Source organism: Hydra viridissima, unplaced genomic scaffold, assembly GCF_058129835.1.
Source record: "Hydra viridissima isolate aposymbiotic clone 2 unplaced genomic scaffold, HvirCarnegie_v1 scaffold_16, whole genome shotgun sequence".
NCBI classification, from domain to species: domain Eukaryota; kingdom Metazoa; phylum Cnidaria; class Hydrozoa; order Anthoathecata; family Hydridae; genus Hydra; species Hydra viridissima.
Window position 1 is genome coordinate 9452404 of NW_028324315.1, and position 21592 is coordinate 9473995.

At 30.6% G+C, this 21592-nt stretch overlaps 1 protein-coding gene and 1 pseudogene across 1 annotated transcript in view; one reads left to right on the forward strand and one right to left on the reverse strand.

Annotated features, from left to right (window-relative positions):
- The first annotated feature begins 18719 nt into the window (after nt 1-18719).
- Nucleotides 18720-21592, forward strand: part of LOC149877992 (uncharacterized) — a 15868-nt gene continuing 12995 nt past the window's right edge. Inside the window, exon 1 of the mRNA XM_090074418.1 lies at nt 18720-19289. Coding sequence (XP_089930544.1) covers nt 18857-19289 — 433 coding nt within the window. The 5' untranslated portion in view covers nt 18720-18856. The remainder of the gene's footprint in view (nt 19290-21592) is intronic.
- LOC149877993 (uncharacterized) lies at nt 20293-21095 on the reverse strand (annotated as a pseudogene).

The window sequence follows — 21592 nt, forward strand, 5'->3', positions numbered from 1 at the left end:
TCATCGACGTCGTTCACAAAAACTTTTCTTTTTTTAAAATGATAAATCACCGGTTTATGAAGCTTCTCTGCAAGCTGATTCGTCCATTTTAAACTGGGAATTTTTTTTTTTTTTTTTGCAGAGACACCTAGTCCGAATTTGGCTTTGGCTTTGATGATGGGCGCGATAAGTTTTCTTTCGTTTATTTCTTTTTGAGTGGGGTTTGGAATGGAGTTCATTTCTTCAAGCATCATTTGATCCGCCAAATTTCTGCTTTGAACGTCGTTTAAATATTTATAAGCCAAATCGTGATGGTATGTCGCATTATCCACTCGGACCACCGGTTTGCTCCACTCCTGATACATGTCGGTGGATGTGAGCCTTTTGTCCAATTCGGTGCCCGGCCCTGCAAAATTCATTCCTGGAATGTACATTTTTCCAGGAAATTTTGCCCACGGAAGCTTTATTTTTTTTGAAAAGTTGTTGATTGATTCCACCAAGTCTCCCCCTTTTGCCGTCGAAGAAACAAACTTACATTTTGTCGTTCCGCAAACGTCGCATGTTTCTTTGACCATTTTTTTGTTGTTTTTTGTGACCTCGTTTCTCAAATGGATCGTCTCTGTTTTCCTTTTGCATTTGATGCAGTACATTTTTTTATTTTAAAAAAAAATTTAAATTAAAAAAAAATGAAAGTTGCTGATTTGTCATGGAATATTGGAAAAAGCAAAAGGAACAACAACAATCTTCTCCCGAGAAGCATTCGAGGAATCATCGTCGGAAAGTTCGGATGCGGAAAAACAACGTTGCTTCTCAATTTATTGCTCAGACCGGGATAGCTGGATTACAACCATTTGCAAGTTTTTGGAAAATCTCTTTTCCAACCCGAGTACAAAATACTAAAATATTCGTCCGCAAAAAATTTGCCAAAAAAGATTATTCTCGATTTGTTCAAGGTACAAAACTAAATGGAAAAATGAAATTTAAACCCTGAATGCGTCATCAACGACCTTTCAAAAAATTATTCCGAAAACGAGGACATGGAATGTCAGTTTTTCGAAACAGCTGACGATGTGCCTGAACCTGAAGATCTCGATTCGTCCAAAAACAATTTAATGATCTTTGACGACTTGCAACTGACCAAACAAAACAAGTGCGAAAAATATTCCATCCGAAGAAGGCACTCTAACGTCGACTGCTTTTACCTCGCCCAAAATTATTTTATGCTCCCAAGACAAACGATCAGAGAAAACACCAATTTTATTTGTCTTTTTCCTCAAGATTCAAAAAATGTAAACCATATTTATCGAGACCATGTTTCGAGCGACATGAAAACTAAAGAATTCAAAAATTTTGCAGACATTGCTGGTCTGAACCTCACGGATTTGCTGTTATCGATTTGTCCTCAAAAAAATACAATGGAAAATATCGAAGCGGATTTGAAAATTTTTATTTTCCGAAAGAAGTCATTTAAAAAATGATTTTAAAAAAAATGACACATAATAAAAAATGTCAGGCATAATCATCGACGTGGATGGAAAATCCAACGTAATAATAACAGAATTTTTGGACAAAATCGTTTTTGAAAAAGGAAAAACTTACGAAATGGCTTTTCTCGGCCTTGAGACGTACAACAGCTTTCCAAACATCACAAGCAAAAACAATTCTTTCCGGTACAGCATGAACAACAGAGCCAATTGGGAAAACGTCGTCATTCCAGACGGTAGCTACGACATCATCGACATCAACAATCATTTGCAAAAGACCGTGTCAAACACAATAAAAAATTGTGTCTCAAAGCGCCAGCTACGTCGCAGCAAATAAAATCAGCTACTCTCCCGAAAACATCAAAATCGGATCCAATTCAAACACTTTAAAATCGACCATTAAACTTGGACAGAATTATTTGATGGATTTGAACGTGGAAAACAGCATCGCCTCACTTTTGGTGTTCACAAAAAGACAATTGGATTCCAATTCGGAATACGAGTCCGACAACATCGTCAGAATTTCAAGCGTCAACACGATTAGAATCGTCAACAACGTCATCGGATCGGCTTACATTAACGGCTCGCAATTAAATTACATTTACTCCTTTTATCCCGACGTTGGTCCCGGTTTTAAAATCATTGAAAGACCAACCCATTTGGTTTACCTCCCTCTCAAAGTCCCAGAAATTTCATCGATGATCACTCGCATCGTCGATCAAAATGGAAATTTAATCGACTTTCGCGGCGAGAACATCACGATCCGTTATCACATTTGAGAAGTGAAATAAAATATTTTTTCCGGCATTTAAGAAAATGAGCAAATATGTTAGTGTCAAATTAAATGTGTCTCAGGGACAGATCGAAAAAATAAAAAAATCAATGATGGAAGGCAAACCCGTGAGCATCAGAATTTCAAGAGACGATTTTAACGGAAACGACATTTTACTTGTGACGCAAAATCAACATCGAAAAATTGTAGACGCTCTCCATCGAGGAGTTTGAGTCACCATTAAAATGAGCAAAACCCAAGTGGAACACAACGCAAATGTGAAAGGAGGATTTATTGGAACTCTTTTACCTTTATTGGGAATGCTTGCAGCTCGAGCTGCTCTAGTGGTTGCCACTGGTTTATTGGGTGGAGCTGCCTCCCCTCTTGGATCCACTGTGATCGATAAAATTTCAGGAAGAGGTGTCGTCTACGTCAAAAGAAATGGAAATGGAATAAAAATGGGAACACACAGAGGAAACGGATTATTTTTAACACCCTGGGCTAAAAGAAGCTCAGTCAGAGATTGTCTTTACGTCAAAGGCGGAAGAGGATATGAATCTATCGGCGCCGGATTACTTCTCGGATCAAACTCCCCATTCTCAAGCGTCCCTTTTTTAAATTTAATTTTGTGAAAATTTTGAGTTAAATATTTTTTTCTTGGCATAATAAAATGAAAGGAAAAACTAGAATCTTACGAAATGAGGACGGGAAAATTAGAAGCATAAAAAAATTGACAAAATTGAATATTTAAGGAGCAAAGGAGTAGGATGTCAAGGAGTAGGATGTCAAGGAGCAAAGGAGTAGGATGTCAAGGAGCAAAGGAGTAGGATGTCAAGTAATTGAAACCTACAAATCAATTCTCGAAGAAAAACAAGAACAAGAACAAATAAAAAAAGAAAAAGAAATGCGTCGGGCAAGATTTAAACACCTTTACAACAATTAAAAAGTTTTTTTTCATTACGCGTTTATCACGTCATGAAAAAAAAATGTTTTGTCACATGAATTTGTTTTTTGGAAAACATTTTTTTTTTTGCCCCAGAAAATTTTCACCCCTGCGATTATTAAAATTTACACAACGAAAATGAAAAAAATTTTCACCCCGCGATAATCAAAATTTTCACAACGAAGATGAAAAAATGATTTTGTCCCAGAACTTCCCTTTTATAGTAGTTTTTTTTAATCAATCGCAGATTCGAAAGGCTGCAATTTGCAAAGCGTCACTGTTCTTTAAGAGATTTCAAAACTAATGAAGCTTTAACAGAGCGAGCGACAACAATTGCAGAGGTTTGCCTGTCGACACGAAAACACTATTTGCAGTCTAATGGTGGAGCAAAAAAGAAAAAATCTCATTGAGAGTCCACATGATACACCGTTTAAAAAATAAAAACATCTAAACATCTAGAAGTTTTACCAAAACGACAAAATGACTGAAGCTATATCTCCGACAGGCCACCAAGATGTATGTGCCTGAAAAGCCTATATCATGCTGCCTACAAGGTAAAAATTATCGGTGCTATTAATTCACTTAAGAACGCAAAGGGTGATCAAGATAAGCTATTACCAAGCACTTCAAGATCAATAACAAGGTGGGTGAAAACGTCAATTCGCAAGTCAAGATTAAGCTAAAACGTATGGTGGTTATAAAACAAAGTTTTCTGCCAATTGTGCCGCTATATATGTGCCACTAACACTTATGTCACAAAACTAGTTATGAACAATCTTAAAAGTTGTCCAATATTAGAATTAAATTAAAGTTCGTAAAGGATTTTGTATGATTATAGTAGAAAATGTCTTATAGCAGCATCAAGTAACATTAAACTAGTTAGTTACAAAAAACAAAGGCTATTACGTCGATTAGAAGGTATTGACTTCAAACAAATCATTTCCCAACCAAAACATTTGTATTATTCTCTAGTAAATGTAGAATATATGTGGATGGATAAAATTTTCCTGAAGAGTTAGCCACCATGTTTGAAAATTAAAAAAAAATGGTAGCAACTGAATCCAGAACTGCTTAAAAAATTGCGTCCTCTGTAGTAACTAAAAATGTATCTTCTCCACAGGGCACTATTAGGTTGATCAGAGAAAGAGGTAGAGCTTTAACAATCACTCCAGGTCCCTCCAGAGCTCAGTGCATATCAAGAACTTCTCTAAATACTTTGGACATGATTCAAGTTCAAATCAATACTGGTCTTTCAAATAAAAAGATGCAAGAACTGGCTGTAACATTAAACAAGACTACAAATTCAAAAATTGTTGAAACAAAATTTAGGAAAAATTTTACAATGGCTGGTCGAAAAGTTAAAAGTTTATTCAAACTTTCCAAAATCTCACTTACAAGGCCATCAACAAAAACTGATTATTTGGTAAAGGTTGTTCACTGCAAGAGTTTAGAGGATTTTTATAACACAATTCTCAGAGTTAGAGGAATCACTTCACCACCTCTCATCAAACTAGGTATTGATGGTGGAGGATCTTTCCTCAAGTTCAGCTTGAGTTTTATCTCCAATGGTGGATGTCAAAATGCCAAAACAAGTTCAGCCTTAAATGAAAAAAGCTTACTGACTATAGAACATGGGAAAGAAAGAAGTGCCCAGCGTCAGCTACTTGTTGCTGTTTCTGAAAATATTTCAGAAACTTATGAAACTTATGTCAAAAAAATTTTAAGTTTTTTTGGGAAAATTGATGTGCCTTTCTTTATTGCATGTGACATGAAGTTAGCCAATATCATCTGTGGCATTCAGTCTCACTCAAGCAAACACCCTTGCTGTTGGTGTGATATTAAATCTAGTGACCTCAAAGAACAGGGAACTCCAAGAAACTTCAAATCCATTAGGATGCAATACAAAGCATTCATTGAGAAAGAGAATGGAAAAATGTGTGTAAAGGATTTTCATAATGTTATTCAATACCAATTGCTTGACCAAGAAGATCTCAAACAAGTTATTGAGTTTATTCCCCCAATGGAACTTCACCTTCTCCTTGGAATTGTAAATCATCTTTACTAATCAATGCTAAAGATATGGCCTGAAGGCAAAGATTGGCCATTACTTGTCAAATTGAAATTACAACCTTATCATAGTGGAGAGTTTGTTGGGAATGATTGTCATAAGCTTTTGAAGAATGGATGTTTTGCAAAGAATTATTGAAAGAGAAAAGGTAGACCATATGCATGGTTTAGTGAAAACATATCAACATTTTAAGAGTGTTGTTAGTTCCTGTTTTGGAAGGACATTAAATACTGAATATGTTCAACATATCAAAGGCTTTAAGAACACATATCTTCAACTCCCAGTTTCAGTCACCCCAAAAGCCCATGCAGTGTTCTACCATGTTCCTAAATTTATTTCTTTAAAGGGTACAGCATTGGGCATTTTTAGTGAGCAATCAACAGAAGCCTTACATTCAATCTTCAGTGCTCAATGGGCTAGGTACAAAAGGAACCCTGATCACCCTGGTTATGAAGGCCAGTTACTGAAATGTGTTATTGACTATAAAAGCAAACATCTTTGAATTAGATTTTTTAAATAATAATTTTTTTTTAAACAGTTACACAGTTATTTCTAGAATTTCGTACTTTCGTACTAAAATTTTTATTTATATTATACACTGTATCAATTTATTTATATTTTCATAAAATATCATAAGTTTACAAAAAAATTAATTAGAAGCATATATCTTATTTTGCAAGCACTAAATAAAAAAATCTCAACAGCAATTTGAAGAAAAAGTAACAAACATCACAACACCACCACAAAGTAATTTTTTTTAAAGGAAATCGTTTTATGTCTGTATGTGTTTTTACAATGGGAGATAAAGTATAAATGGGATTTTCATATGTTTGATATCTTGTTAAAACCTATTTCAGTAAAGATATATTTCTTTTTTAAATTAAAAAAAGTTGCCATTATCGTGTGTATTTCCAATATTTGTTCACTCATTTTAAACAAAAACAACAAAGCAAACCTGTGGGTTTAACAACTAAAATATAAAGAGGTTTTTATGTGTTTTAAATTCAGAATAATTAGAAAAAATGCCTCTAACTGTCTTTTCTTCCCCATATTTTATACAAACTTGGACAAAAGTAGCACTCTTTTTGCAGACAAAGCACACACAAATGTGAAGTCTAACAATCATAGAATCCCATATCCACTAGTGACATGATGTTGTTACTAAATTAGTTATTTGATGTAACTTTGAATCTTTAAAAAGCATAAAAACCACAAAAAAGCTGCTATATTTTGGCAGTTTTTTCAAAGGCGAGATTCCTACTTTAAGAGCTATATCTTTGCACAGATAAAAGATATCTTGCTTCTATTTCATTTGCCTGAAAGATAAATGCCAAGGCTTCATTCTATTAAATTTTGAAACTTCCATAGTCGATAATAACGTTAGAATAAAAACGTAAAGCATCCGTTGTCCCTTTTTAAAGAGGGTTTTAATGCCATACCCTATACTTTAGGTCCCTGTACACAAACCACAAGTGTTAAAGAGCTGATTTTTTGTCAGGTTATAGCCAACACATATATGTGAAGAGTTTTTGATATTTTTTAAAAACTCCATAACCCAAAGATGAAAAAAAAAACAAAATAGATTTACGACGGGGCTCCAAGTGCGATGAGTTGCGCAAAATGCTATAAACTTTAAATGTGTTTTTCTCCTTTGGCTATAGAGATTAGATTTTAATTTTTTCATCTGGTGATATCTGAGACTTTGAAGATTAATGCCCCATCGGTCGTTTTTTTGGTCTTCAAAATTGAGGTTGGGACCATTTTTGGATAGGTGTGATGTATAACACAGAACAGACATATGACAAAAAGAATTATTTTAAAATAAAAGATGCAAAAATATGAATATAATGATAAATCATAAATATAAGAGCTTAGTAATGTAATTTTGATTTTATCTTAATTAAGTAGTTTAAGTTAATTTTTTTCGGATAGAAATCGCACAATATGTTTTGACGTACCATCAAATATAAAGCATGAAAATAAAATATCCCGAACGCATACAAGAAATATTATAAACGGATACACAACTTTAATGTTCCATAATTCAAAGTAGAAATATGATATGAGGAGCCCATCTGCAAAACGCGTTAAGTCGCAAAAATAAAAAAATTGAGTTAATTACATTTCTACATTCTAGATAAATCTATAATCTATTTAAATATTAGATCTAATAAAAGACTCTAGGTCCTAAAGATATTTATGAAAAATATCACAACATTTTCAAAACACGCTAAGTCAAACAGGGTTACAGCTTCAAAATGTGCTAAGTCCGCAGGGAATCAAATGATGTTATGATTTTTTAGCAATCAATAAAAAGAGTGTTTATATCAAAATTAGCGCACATTTTGTTGGCGCTTCAAGTTTTATTTAATATTCACAGAAAAAAGTGACTGAAATTACACAAGGTTTTATAGCTGTTGGAGGCAAAGCAAGCTACCGTCTTACTAGGAAAAGAAAGCAAGTTGAAAGGCAAGTAGTGTATTTTTATATTATGAATATTAAAAGTTTTATACAAACAGAATCATAGAAATTTATCTTATCTTATATATATATATATATATATATATATATATATATATATATATATATATAATATATATATAAATGTTAGTTTACATTTTTATTTTTAGGCATGGACCAAAGCACCTTCAAAACACTATTGCCGACATGACAAATTTTGTTTTGTTGTTGATCAGTTTCTTAATGAAAATCTTACAACATTTTGTTTTTCCCTTTTTTTTATACTTCCTTTTCCGTTACCTTATTTATAGTATAATAATAAAAAACCAATAATTCTTGCAAGTTAAATAAATCAAAATATTTCAATGCTTTTTAATAAACTAACAAACCATATGAATTTAACTAAACATTTTCAAAACAATCTAAGTCCCACTGACATTATCAAAGTAAGCTAAGTCCATATTTCAAAAAGGTTTATTTCGAGATCCTGTAGAGTTGTATTTTTTTTTATGCACGCGATTTTATAGTGTCTATTTAATGATACATATTTAACGAAAACAATTTTTTTTGGAGCGCTAATTAGGCGTGAGCCAGTTTTCGTTCGATTTCTCAAAATCAATATACTCGGACTTAGAGCGTTTTGCGGATGGGTTCCTCTTATGGACATTCTTTTTTAAACTACAACGCAGACTAATAGTTACAGAAAACAAAACAGAAAACCAAATTTAGAAAAATAAAAAAACAATGAGTTAATTTTTTTGAGTAAACAGAACTGAAAAAAAAGTGCAAAAAATCGGAATTGCACTTCCACTAATTACTGTTAAATATCAGAAAACAGATCGCAGTGTATTTTACCTTGCCTTTTTGAGTTGTTGGTTTTTTATGCAGCCTAACTTTAGTTTTATTCACATTTTATTTTATGTTTATCTTTAACTTTATGCACTTTTACTCTCTTACTTACCTATATTTGCTCACAGGATTTTATTTAATTTAACTTAAACATACCTTGTAGATTATTACGTTGTTGGTTTTTTATGCAGCCTAACTTTAGTTTCATCTATACTTTATTTTATGTGTATCTTATATTTTATCTTGTCTTTTTGATTTTTGTGTTTTGTGATGGCAGGCTACATAATCTAAACTTGAAAGAGAAAAACTACGTTAACCTTTCTTTGATAAACTACTCAAAAACTACCTTAAACATAAGCCAGATTTAAACGATGAAAACTATGCTAACTTTTTTTTGAATAAATATTTAAAAAGTACCTCAATCGCTAGAGATAGCACACGAATTTAAAAAGTTGCATCTAGTCATCCATTTCTTCTTCAGCAAAGTGGCTAGATTTTTTATGCACTTTTGCTTTTTAATTTATCTATGTTTACGCAAATGGTTTTTGTTTATTTCTTTGTAATGATATACAAAAGAATATTTTATTAAAAATTATACTACAGGAGCTGCGTAAACAAACTCTGGTGACCTTTCTTTAAGAAAAAGGAAAGTAAGAGACATGTGCGTCTGAGAAAATCCAAATCGCGATTCACTAAATTAAAAGACAAAAAGAACGAACTTTAAAAGCTCTCTTTAGACATTTGTTTTTACGATAGGCAATGCAGTTTTTGATTTTATGCAGCCTAATTTTGTTTCATCTATATTTTATTTCACGTTTATCTTATACTTTATCTTGCCTATTTCAGTTTGGTATTTTGTGATGTCATGCTAAATAAGCTAAACTTTGCAAACTTTTCTTTGAAAAAATATTCAAAAACTACCTTAAACATAAGCTAGATCTCAAAGAGGAAAACGGCGCTAATTTTTCTTTGAAAAAATATTCAAAAACCACCTGAATTATAAGCTAGATCTAAAAGAACTGCGAAAACTTTTCTTAGAAAAAATATTCAAAAACTACCTTATTTGATAGAGATTGCACACGAATTTAAAAAGTTGCATCTAGTCATCCATTTCTTCTTCATCAAAGTAGCGAGTCATTTTATGTACATTTACTCTCTAATTTATCTCTATTAGGGATTGTAATCCCGCACATATTTCACTCCCGCGGGAGCCGGGAACCACTCTTTGAAAACGAACACCGTAAATCTGAATATGTGTAAAAACTATAAAATGTAAAGCCATCTTTTGCAACCATGCACGATACCATTTTTTCCATAGAAATTTCCTTTACGAAAAACGTGTCAATTGTTCTGACCTTTTTCGATGGAATTACTTCTTCGTCTTCGTAGTCGATGTATATTTTAGGCTCTAGTTCAACTGATTCGTGCTGTTTTGAAGTTGAAGCTCCGTCTTGTTGTAAAACGTTTGATTTTAAATCTGTGCCATGTTTAGTTTTTAAATGGATTAATAACCCTTTAGTTGATCTTTGAATAATTTTTAAAATAGCCGAACATAACATGCACTTCGCATTTTCTTCTTTATCACTTTTTTTAAAAAAATTCCATATAGTTTTAATTTGCGACATGCTTAGTACTTTTGTTTTAAAATCTTTGATGTAAATAATTTTTAAAAACTTTTTAAAAAGTAGTTTTTAAAAGTATACTTTTTATAATTATGCACGCACGTTTTCAATTTCATGTTTTTAACTTACTCATTAGGCCAGGTGAATAAAATGAGCAATTGTCTTTACTTAGTAATTGGTCAGCTTTACGTGAATAAAAACTTCAAAAACTTTTCTTAAGTTTTTATTCACGTAAAATTGAGCAATTACTGAGTAAATTACTTACCTTTACGTGAATAAAAGTATAAGAAAAACTGCTGAAGTTTTTATTCACGTAAAGCTGACCAATTACTGAGTAAAAGCAATTGCTCATTTTTATTCACCCGGCCTATTTTCAAAAAATTTCAACATACTCATTAGCAAAAATTTCAACATAATCATTAACTAAACAAAAAAAAATTTGAACGAGTTCGACTAAAGTTTTGCTAAATAATTGTTTATTTTTGAATAATTTTTTTATATTTATGGCTAAGAAAAATATTTTAATAGCTGAAGATAAATTTTTAAATGGATTTGTTTCGCAAATACATTAAACACTCTTACTTTGATATCTTTTTTGTCTTTTTAGTTTAAAAAAATTGACTTCTTTTGTTTAAAAACAATAGTTTCAAAATCCCACAAATCCCACGGATCCCGCAGTAGTTTTTGCGAGATCTCGCATGCGCTAAATTAATACGAGATTGCAATCCCTAATATCTATTTACGCAAATGGCTTTCGTTTATTTTAATGTGAAAATTTTCAAACGAATAATTTGTTAAAGATTATGCTGCAGGAGCTGTGTAAAAAAAACTCTGGTGACCTTTCCTTATGAAAAAGCAACTAAAATAGATGTGCGCCTAAGAAATTCCAAATCGCGATTCACTAAATTAAAAGACAAAAACAACGAACTTTAAAAGCCCAGGGACGATGCACTAAAATAAAACACAAAAAAGTGAACTTAAAATGCTCTTTCTTGGCAACAGCTTTTATGTTTGGCCTTTTTTTTATGCGTCCTTCCTTGTTCGTTTTTTCCATTCTTTATTTTATGTTTCTCTTCTACTTTATTTTATCATTATAAGGTTTGTGTTTTTCTGTTATTGTTTATCTCAAATTCATTTTTTAAAAAAGATATTTTGTGAAACTATTTTTACAAGCGTATGAAAGATGAAATGTTCGTATTACAAATGTTACGAAAAGGATTTTCTTCCGTTCAAATATTTATTACAATTTAAAGTGTTAAATAATATTTCAGATTTAGTTGCAGAAACGACCTAAAGCGCCTGTTATATAAAGTTAAACGAACAAAATAGACAAAAAAAGAAAAACTATCTTTTAAAAAAGAAAGAAAAAATGTTAAGAAATAGAAATTGAGGAAAAATGAAAATAAGAACTTTTAACAAAGAGCTCTTCTTTTTATTTTTTAGATTTTAGATGCTTAATTCCTTGAATGAAAAGTTGAACTGACCCACTACTAAGGTTGTTCCTAGCCTTCCGTTCTCAAACTAGGCAATTCTGAGAGGCTGTTTGATTAAGTACCGTTGATAGTAGTATCGCACGTAAGACAAATTTGGTGATAGTGAAAGTTTTAATGGAACCTGGGTTCAAATCAGTAGCGCAAGATATGATAAGTTTTTTGTCAACTACAGAGAATGATACAGAAGTTGACTCTGAAAAAAATGATTCAGAAATGCAAGAAAAAATTGGTTTGTTAATTTATTTTATTAATTAAAAGTTCATAATAATTTTCGTGTTATCCAAATATGCTGAGAAATTATGATCCATATTTCATTATAATTTTTCTGAAATGTTGGCAAAAACATAATTACTGCCCTACTCTATCGGACATGTAGAAACTATTTGTTTATTTTTATGAAATTTGCAACCTTAAGGCTGAGGAGGCCACTACAGTCAAATAGGCATTTTGTTATACTTTTTATAATTCTTGTTACAACCCTTTCTAAACCTTTTAACTCTTAAACCCGAACCACAATGAACTGGGCCGCTGCATAAGACCAAGTGTTATTAATTTTGTTTCTATACCGTTTTGTTAAAGTCACTTAGTATTAACTTTATTTTTGATGAACTTTTTAAAATTTTGTTTTTGATATAAAGTTTTATTTCCTTAACTTGTTCCAATATATAAATATATTTTAACATTTTTTTTAGGAACTGATTCTAAAAAGTTTTTTGCAATATGTCCATCACCGACAAGAGATCTTTTTCGGTAAATCCAATAATATCAACAAAAAATACATGTAAGAAATTTACTGATGGTGGAACATATACTGATGGTAACATATACTGATGGTGGAACCTCTTTTAAGGAGATGTCTACAAAGCGTAAGCACTTTAAAGTATTTTTTTCTATTGTTCTATGTAATATTTATATACCCTCAGGTGGATATTAGACATGATGTAGAATAAGATATTGTCTGGGGTTGGGGTTTAGATGACATTGAAAAATATAATAAATACTGAGAAAGTAATTTCAATTGCTTTATATTTCAATGTCTTGCAGCCACATCCAGTCGGTCCCCAAACCCATTATAGATTCAATAGCCCTCTGGATTTTTTCTACCCTATTATGATGCCTCATGGCTTATAACTTAAGTATTAAATCATTTTGGTAATGCAAGTTTATTTCCTTATAGAATTTCAATACACTGTGCTTCTGCGGCTAGCAAAATTAGAAGAAAATCAAAAAAACATTTCAGAAACACTTGGATTGCTTCGAGATAATGATATGGCAGTAAATAATGATTCAGGCAGTCTAGAAGTGCTCCAAAGCATCGCAGAATTTGAGGCAGAAGAGAGTAAACTCAAAGACAAGGCATATTTTCAAATAAGGTTGTTTTCAATTCTTACCAACAGTTACAATTATTTTAAACACTTGCAGATTTAAAAATTTTTATATTTGTTCAATTAATATTTTAAGATTATAGTAAATTAAGAATTTCGTTTCAAAGTGTTAAAATTAAATGAATTATTTTCAAAAAGTAATTTTTTTATTTTGTATGAATAGCTTAAAAACAAAAAAAAGTTTTTTAAAATTTTTGATTTAATTTCTTTGTTGGTTATTTTTACACTTAATTAATGTTTTTAATCAAGTTTTTTAAATTTCTGTCTTGGCTAATTTCTTTAGAAAAAACATATGAAAGAAATTGGAGGAAAAGACGCAAGAACGGCAGTAAGGCTTGCTCTTGATGTAATGATGTCATGGGAAATACAGAATGGCTTTAGTCTGTATGGTTTAAAGAACAAGCAGTCTTTTTCAAAGACACTTCACTATTTGTGTTTGACAAGTATATGAATGTAATAAATTTATTGTGTGAAAGTTGTTTAAGTTTTTTTTGAGTATAACTTCTGTTACAAGCATTTTGATTTAAGGCCAATTTTTCCATTATGCTTCTATTTTAAAAAATGTTAGAGACATTATAGCGCAATATCAGCAATATATCAAAAGGAAGCAAGTTTAATCAATTTAAAATCTATTTCAAATCATTTTTTTGCACATTTTGAAGGTTAATTATATTTATTTATGTAAAACACAATAAAGGTTAGTATTTAAATTTGTGATTTAGTGGCTTTTTTGTGACTTTTTATTTTTAATGTTTTGTGTTGTAGGTGCACTACTTAACAGGACGTCGTTTTGCCCTCTGGGTTAAAAATGAGGTTTCGTGGTTTGCCTATAAAACAGGTAAACAGAGCAGTTTTTTAGACACATAGGACTTATATAACGTAAGCAAATCAAAATTAAGTTGTTTCAAAAGTTGACTTGAATTCTCTTAAAAACTCCTTGAATTAACGTGGCTCACCCCCTTTAAATCTAACTTCTTATTTGTAAATGTTAAAAACTTGTTTTTTATTTTTTATATTAGGAAATTCTATTAAAACTTTAACTTCTTAAAAGAAAAATGAAATTTCCATTTTTTGATGCTTTATCAGGATAATTTGTCTAAAATCTTAACTAAGCTAAAACAAAAAGTTTTTTATATAAAAAGTTACTAAAAACTGCCACTAGCTTAAGAGTTCAAATTACCATTTTCCTTCTCAATGTCTAAATAACCTTTATTAATTGATCTTATATATTTTCTTTTTTTGTTAATATCAGCCAATTTTCTTGACATATTTGATAATCGCTTTTTTGAAAGCTCCTTTTTCGAAATAATTTTAAATAAATTTAAATTCAAAATAGAAGAAGAAACGATTCTTCTAGAATTTTCCTTGCAGTTAAAGTAGTTTTAGGGCATCGCTGCATATGAAACGATTAAATGGCTCTTTACAGTTTTGTGTCATCCATGTAAACACTTTCTTAGCATTTCAGGGTTTGACAGTTCTTGAAAAATCGGTTTAATTTCCTGCAAAATTGCCACAGGTAAATTAATTTTTTGTCTATGGCTTATTTTACCCGTAACTTTATCTGATTGCCATTTGCACGAACTATTTTTCCCTTTTAAACAAAATTGATGACATGTGACTTTATATGGAAAGTTTGTACAATGGTAAAGTACAGCTATTACAGAATTTTTCATACTCAGCAGGTTATTTTTATTTTTTCTTATAGCCATTTAGGTTATAACAATAATTGAAACACTTCTCATCATAAAGTCTTGGAATGAACACTTTTAACCTCTTTATTGCAAGGCTGACTATTGCACTGCTGAGATACGTGCTCTTGAAACTATATTTGTAATGTATTTATACTAGAAATTTAGTTTCTATTTATTTTTCACAAATATAAATCATGTTAACGTAATGCATAAACTCATTTCTATTATTGTTGCATTTCTATCATTAAAACACATTTATTCTGAATCCACATGTTTAGGATGCGAAGTTTTTATCTGTGACTTTCACAGAGATTAGTCTTCGGATTGTTGGCTAAAAAAGTCCTCCAGCGGTTGCTCTGCCAGAAAGGATGACATTTTGTGTCTCTTAAGATGTATTGCTTGTTCAATAATATAAACATTTTATTTTTTGTATTATGTGTTATATTGGCGTTTATTTAGACAGCCAAAGTGTTATTCTTTATACAAATATTTTTCGGTTTAAAAGTTGACTTTTTAGTGAGGTATTCGTGCTATTTTACTTTGATATGATATACAGCGAGGATAAAATTCTTCCTAATCCAACTTTTTCAGTTTTTCTATGAAGAATACTCTTACGTAACATTTTTATGTAACAGCTTTATTCTAACATATATTTATCTTATAGTATTTTAAGTTGTACACAAACGTATTGTAATGTACAATAAAGTTTTGTTTCTACGGTAAAATTTACAATTCTTTTTCATATTTGAATTACAAATAGGTTAAAGAAGTAAATTAGCAACATAGGACATAAGTCGCAAAAGTCCACTTCATATTGGAACAATCCAACTGGGACAACATTTCTTAAGCTTGGCATGTATAAATAAGAGCTTGTCATTTATCTCTCTGCTTTAATCGGAGATATGTGTAAATGGAGATATCAGCTTTCTTCTATTCATTTGTTTTGCTTTTTTTTAAGTCTCATCATCTCACTAATGCTGTCTGAAAAAAGAAAAAAAACGGAAACTGTTAGTAAGGAACAATTTTTCATACAGAATTTCTTTAAAATAGGTAAAAGATTTCAAAAATGTCTAACTGCCATTAAATGGACAAGAAAAACTAAAAAGTATAATTGGTGTACTCTTACCACTGCCTTCAGCTTGAACAAACTGAGTCAAAATATTCAACAATTCCATCACTAATAGGGCGAATTTGGTAACTTGTTAAGCAGAGAACAGTAATTTTCTAAGCCACAGGCTGCAACAAATCTTTAATCTCATTTAGACAGTTGCTTCTTGCTGTAATCTCCCAAAAACTGAATCAAAAAGAACAGAGCTGATTTAACACCTGACAATCAATAATACAATTGGAAACAAAAAAGCAATGGTAAATGGTGCTTGTTAATGGCAGTACGAATGAATTGCTTAATCATAAAAAAGTTCAGACTTGATATTAGCTCTTCTGCTTGGCAATGAGGCAAATATTTATCAATACTTTTTTTTCGAACAAGATTTTATTCACTTAAAACTTATTAAGAAGCTCTGATGTTTGAAACTATTTGGGAACATTTAGTTCAACATAATTTTAATGCTAACAAGGAAAACTAATGCTTCGCACATAAAACTATTTAATTGCAATACAGGTTGGTTAGTGGTTGCAGCAAAAATTATGCACATTTAGATAAAAATGTAAAACAAGATTTGATTTTTAGGAAATATGAAAATGTATTTACTTTTTTCATCAAATTTCCATAACAAAATTGATGTTAGATGCATGGTGGCCAAACATAAAATCTTTTCAAAGTTGATATGTGTAGCCACCCTTCAGTTTCATTAGATTTTGTTTCTGCGTAATTCCCGATATGGTTTTCGGTTCTTTGTACAAATTTTTGCCAGCATTTAAAGTCACTTAAAGAAATTATTAATCCATATTTAACTAAAATTTATATGTGGAAGTTAACTATGACCATTCAAACTACAATGCAAGCGATTTCGTTAAACATAGTTTAACTTTAAACTCTAAATATTTTAATATAAATTTTTTTTTTTTAAATTTTATTTCAAAATTATTAACTGGAGAACTGCTGTCTATAATCCTTTTGAAATCACTAATAAGTCTCTAAAAGTTATATTCTTAATTAAGTTTGTTTGTTAACAGTCTAAAATATGTTTTTCCTGTTAATATATACTTTTACATATACTTTTCAACTTCAACATTCCTTGAGGTTGAATGGGCAGCAAATTTAACAGTACTTTGGAAACTGAAAAAACTGATTCTTTTGAGATGTAAATATAGATCTAATATTTTAAATTAAGTTAGATAAAATGAATTATGCTAACTGAAAGTAGATGAAAACGTTATTAAAATAAAAATAAATCACAAGGAAAAAGAAAAAGAGAATAATACGTTTCAACATTGAACTTTGCATAAGAGAATAAAACCTTTCAGCATTGCTTCTTTAACTGATATATACATGACACCTTCATATGACACCTGATTATGGTCGATAGAATAATTTGAAAATGAGCTAACACATTTGTGTGATATATTTACAGCACATAGTACTTTATTAGATAATAAACATTAAGAGAAAATTCTTTTAAATTATCCGGCTCATTGCAATAAAATGGAAAAACACACATCTTTTTCTATTTTACCCAGGATGTATGGCTGCCTCGTACTATTTTGAAATTGCACATCAGTATATTAGCACTAAAAAAAATGTTTTTGAAAACAGAAAAACAATTTGTTTTGCCATTTTTAAAGGTTTTTACATTTTTTTACTATCGGAATAATTTCCGCATCAATTATATTAAATTAGCAAGTGGACTTTAATCGCCTTTTGAGCGATACTTTTATCTGCTAACCGTATTAATGATACAATGAAATTTTTAATAAATTTTATATTTTACAGAACAGTAGAAAAGCATAATAGATCTAACATTGAAAAATACTTCAAAACTTCAAGTTGAAACCTTGTAGAAGTAATGAATAAATTTGTTGTTTACACCGTTGCAAAGGAATAGGAAATTGTATTAACCACCATAATGGTATTTTTTGTTATTTTTTAAGCATATAATAGTAAATATATATTATGGATTTTGTACTTCAATGCTTAAAATAACATAATTAAAAATCTTTTTTTGATTTTAAAAGGGAGAAAGCTACCTTAACCCCTAACCTCATAGATTTAGTATATTGTTTCATTTCCACAGCAATCTACACAACTCCTGCTCTCTGAAAGTACTGCATGTTAAGTTTGCATTCTTAAAGCGTTAATATAAAGAGATTTGTCAAGACACCGGATCTTCCCAGAACTTAAATTTGTGAACTTTCCGCAATTCTTTCATCTTAAACTACTAGTTTTTAGCTATTTGTTTTTTCCAATTATCAAATGAAACTTTTACTCTTACAGAAAAATTTTATTTTATATTTTTTGTTGCAAACACATTTTTAAAAGCACTACATTAAGCATTTGATCGAGATATACGATATATGGTTAGATTCGGCTTTTCGAGTATAAGAAAATCGAATCCAGCCACCATCAATATTTAACGCCTAATAAATGTACCGATCCAATCTCTATTAACTTACTGTTGCAATGAGAAAGCTTTGTCAATTCGCTAGTCATGTAAATTGACTTGTGTGATGTAAAATGCGATAAAGATGCTGAATGATCGGATGCGCAAAAGAGTTATTCTGTCTGTGTTGCCTAAATACGACTGTGAGCATTGTGAATGTTTTTTTATCCTAACCCTAACCTTAACTTTAACCCTAACCCTTAAACAAAACCCTTCCCTTAACTCTACTCCTAAACCTTTCTTAACCCTAACGGTTGTAAACATTTATTATATTTGAATGATTGTGGGCGGGGTTTATCGAAAGAAAGTCTATATTGTTGCCATGAAACAATAAAATTATTTATTTAATTTTCATTTACTTTGCGTTATTAAAACATTTAAGATTGATGTATATTTTTGTTGCCATGTTCCTGATCGTGCTGGTTTAAGTCATTTTGTCAACAATACATAGTCAATAACGTGTTAAGACTTTTCACAAGCTTTTAAAAGGTTTAAATTTTTACGTTGAGAGTTTTAACTGAATTTAGTTTTTATACTTTGACAGCGCAAAATGACTGCGGAAAACGAAAAATGGGACGTAATGGTATCATATAATTGGAAAACGGGTGAAAAATGTGCAGATGATTTATACAAAGCCTTGACTGAAAACGGTTATAAAGTTTGGATTGATAAAAAGAACATGAATGGTGATTTAGAAAGTCAAATGGCGAAAGGGGTAGCAAACTCTGATATTATTTTACTTTTAATTTCAGAAGAATACGAGAAATCATTTCACTGTGAAGGAGAGTACACTCATGCTAGAACTTGCCGGAAAAAAATCATACCCATACAAGTTGAAAATTATCTTCCTCCCCCTTCTTCTAAACTAGCTTTCATAATTTCAGGAAAGATGTATTATCAACTATTTGAAAAGAAGGAAGAAAATATGAAAAAAATTTTAAAAGAAATTGACAGTTACTTCATGAAAAGATGCCCAATCAAAGGTACCAAAAATAGTTTTTCTTTTTTGTGTGGTAATTTGTTCAATTATCATAATGTAAGTCCAGTTTTTTCTTAAAGTTAGAAAGAAGCTAAAACAATTGATCGGTCTAATATTGAACTTACTTTTTTTTTTTTTTAATTGGTTATACTTAGATGTTGAGTAGAGTAAACGAGTGCGCACTCAAACGGCTTTGTTTTGTTTTTCCTTGTCGCATTCGCCTCTGGTCTTTCGAATATTTTTATTGAAGCGAAAGAATTTTGTGTGGTAGTATTCGGGAAACATTCTTTTGGTTTTAAGGGGCAACTACCCTAAAATTTCAAAACTACACATATAAAGTAACTTTCTCTTTAGTCACATAGGAAATATTATACTGACATTAAAAATACCAAAAAACACATAAAATGGTAGCTCGTTGCAATAGTAACCAAAAAATAGCCGAAAATACAACAAAAACTGTGTTCACAGTTAAAGTAATAAAGACTTGTAAGTAAAGCAGTGTCAATGAAGTTTTGCAGAACTTTTCTAAATATCTAAATTTGTGATATTAACGAAGCAGATTTTAGGATATTTTTTTTTTTCCAAGAAAGACTACAGACAAGTTAGGTTTTTGAAAAAAAGGTCAAAGTTCATAGAAAAAAACTTGTTAACTCAAAATCTTAAGTCAGATTAGAAATTCTATTCTGATCATATCATAAATATTGGCAAAATGAACAATTCGTGTGAGTAATTTGGTGGAAAAAAAATTATTTGGATATGGTTGTCCATGGCCGTTTTTATAGTACCATATGTTAAATGACTGCCATGACCATCAAAAAGTAAGATTATTGGTTTGATATTGGTCAACAAATGGTAAAAAGTGCTCGATAAATCTAAATGAAGAATGTATTTACTTCTACTCATTTATACCGTCTTCAAGATCAAGAAAGGCTATTCAGTGTAAATACATTAATAAAAAAAGGGAAAGAAAAAAAAAGTTGAAAGAAAAAAAATTAAAATTATAAAATTCAATTAAAATACCAGTTTTCAAATGGAAAGTCTTGCATCCATCCACTTGCTGTTACCCCAAAAGCACATCCTGGTGGTCCATTTTCTATCCATTTAGAAAACAGATAGCCTTCTCCCTTAAAAACAACAAATGATGAAAGATATCTTCCGCACACAAAACAGCACAGAGCACATAGTTTTACCAGAAGAAGCAGCCAGTTCATAAGCATCTTTGCTTTTTGGATGTACAAATACTCTCTTCGTTTATGTGATTTGTGGAGAACCTGTCTTGTCAAGGTTGTATATACTACTTGGTACAATGTTATTATTATGAATCACATCAGATAAAATAGTAAAAAATTTATCCACAACTTCACGTGTTAAACTTTTAGCTCTTGAAAATGTAAGTACTTCAGTTTTGCATAATCGAAGTTAATCAACATGACGCTTCTTTTAAGGAATCCAATCTTACCCAGGAATTCCATTTTTCAAAAAGAGTTTTCATCCTCATCGTTGTGCAAAACTGGGCAACTAAATTACAAATGTCAGTAGAATCTTATGGAAGACCATATCTTTGACAATACTGCGCTGCAGCTACAGTCATAGCTTCATCGTTACCACTCAGCACACATTTTCGACTTTCACGCCTTTTTGCATTAAATTCTTATTGCTTTATTCTTCGTCTCAATGTTTCTTTAGGAACGGAACATTCATTAGCAGCATGACAAATAGTCTATTTTTTCTCACATACTAACATAATTGCTCTTTCCAAATTATCAAAATTGCATTTGGGTTTTATTTTTTTATTATAACATCTTGGCATTTTTAAATACTTTCTAAAGTAATACTTATGAAAAATCTGTTAAATTTTTAGTGAAATATTGGCATAAATCATAACATATCACAAAAAAAATATTTTAACACCAAATATGTCTTATATAATATTTTATTTGACCTTTTTTGACGTAGGAGAACGTATTCTTTTATACAAATAAATACACGTTTCTTAACATAAACTTCAAAGTTATAAATTTGAAACATAAGAGTACTAAAGGACTATTAACACGAATTTTGTTAGGTCTGATGAAACTAATAGATTTATAATGTTATCAACAACAGCTTCGATAATATAACTGCATATCATAATATTATACATACATAGACATACTTTACCCCACCTGATTATATTTCAAATTTTAAACAAACCATGTGCGTTAGTGTCTTAGAGGTATACTTTCCTTAAAATAAAGTAATTTAACTTTCAAAATTACCATTTTTCATACGCTTATGCCTTACTTGAATATATTTTCTCTGAAGTTT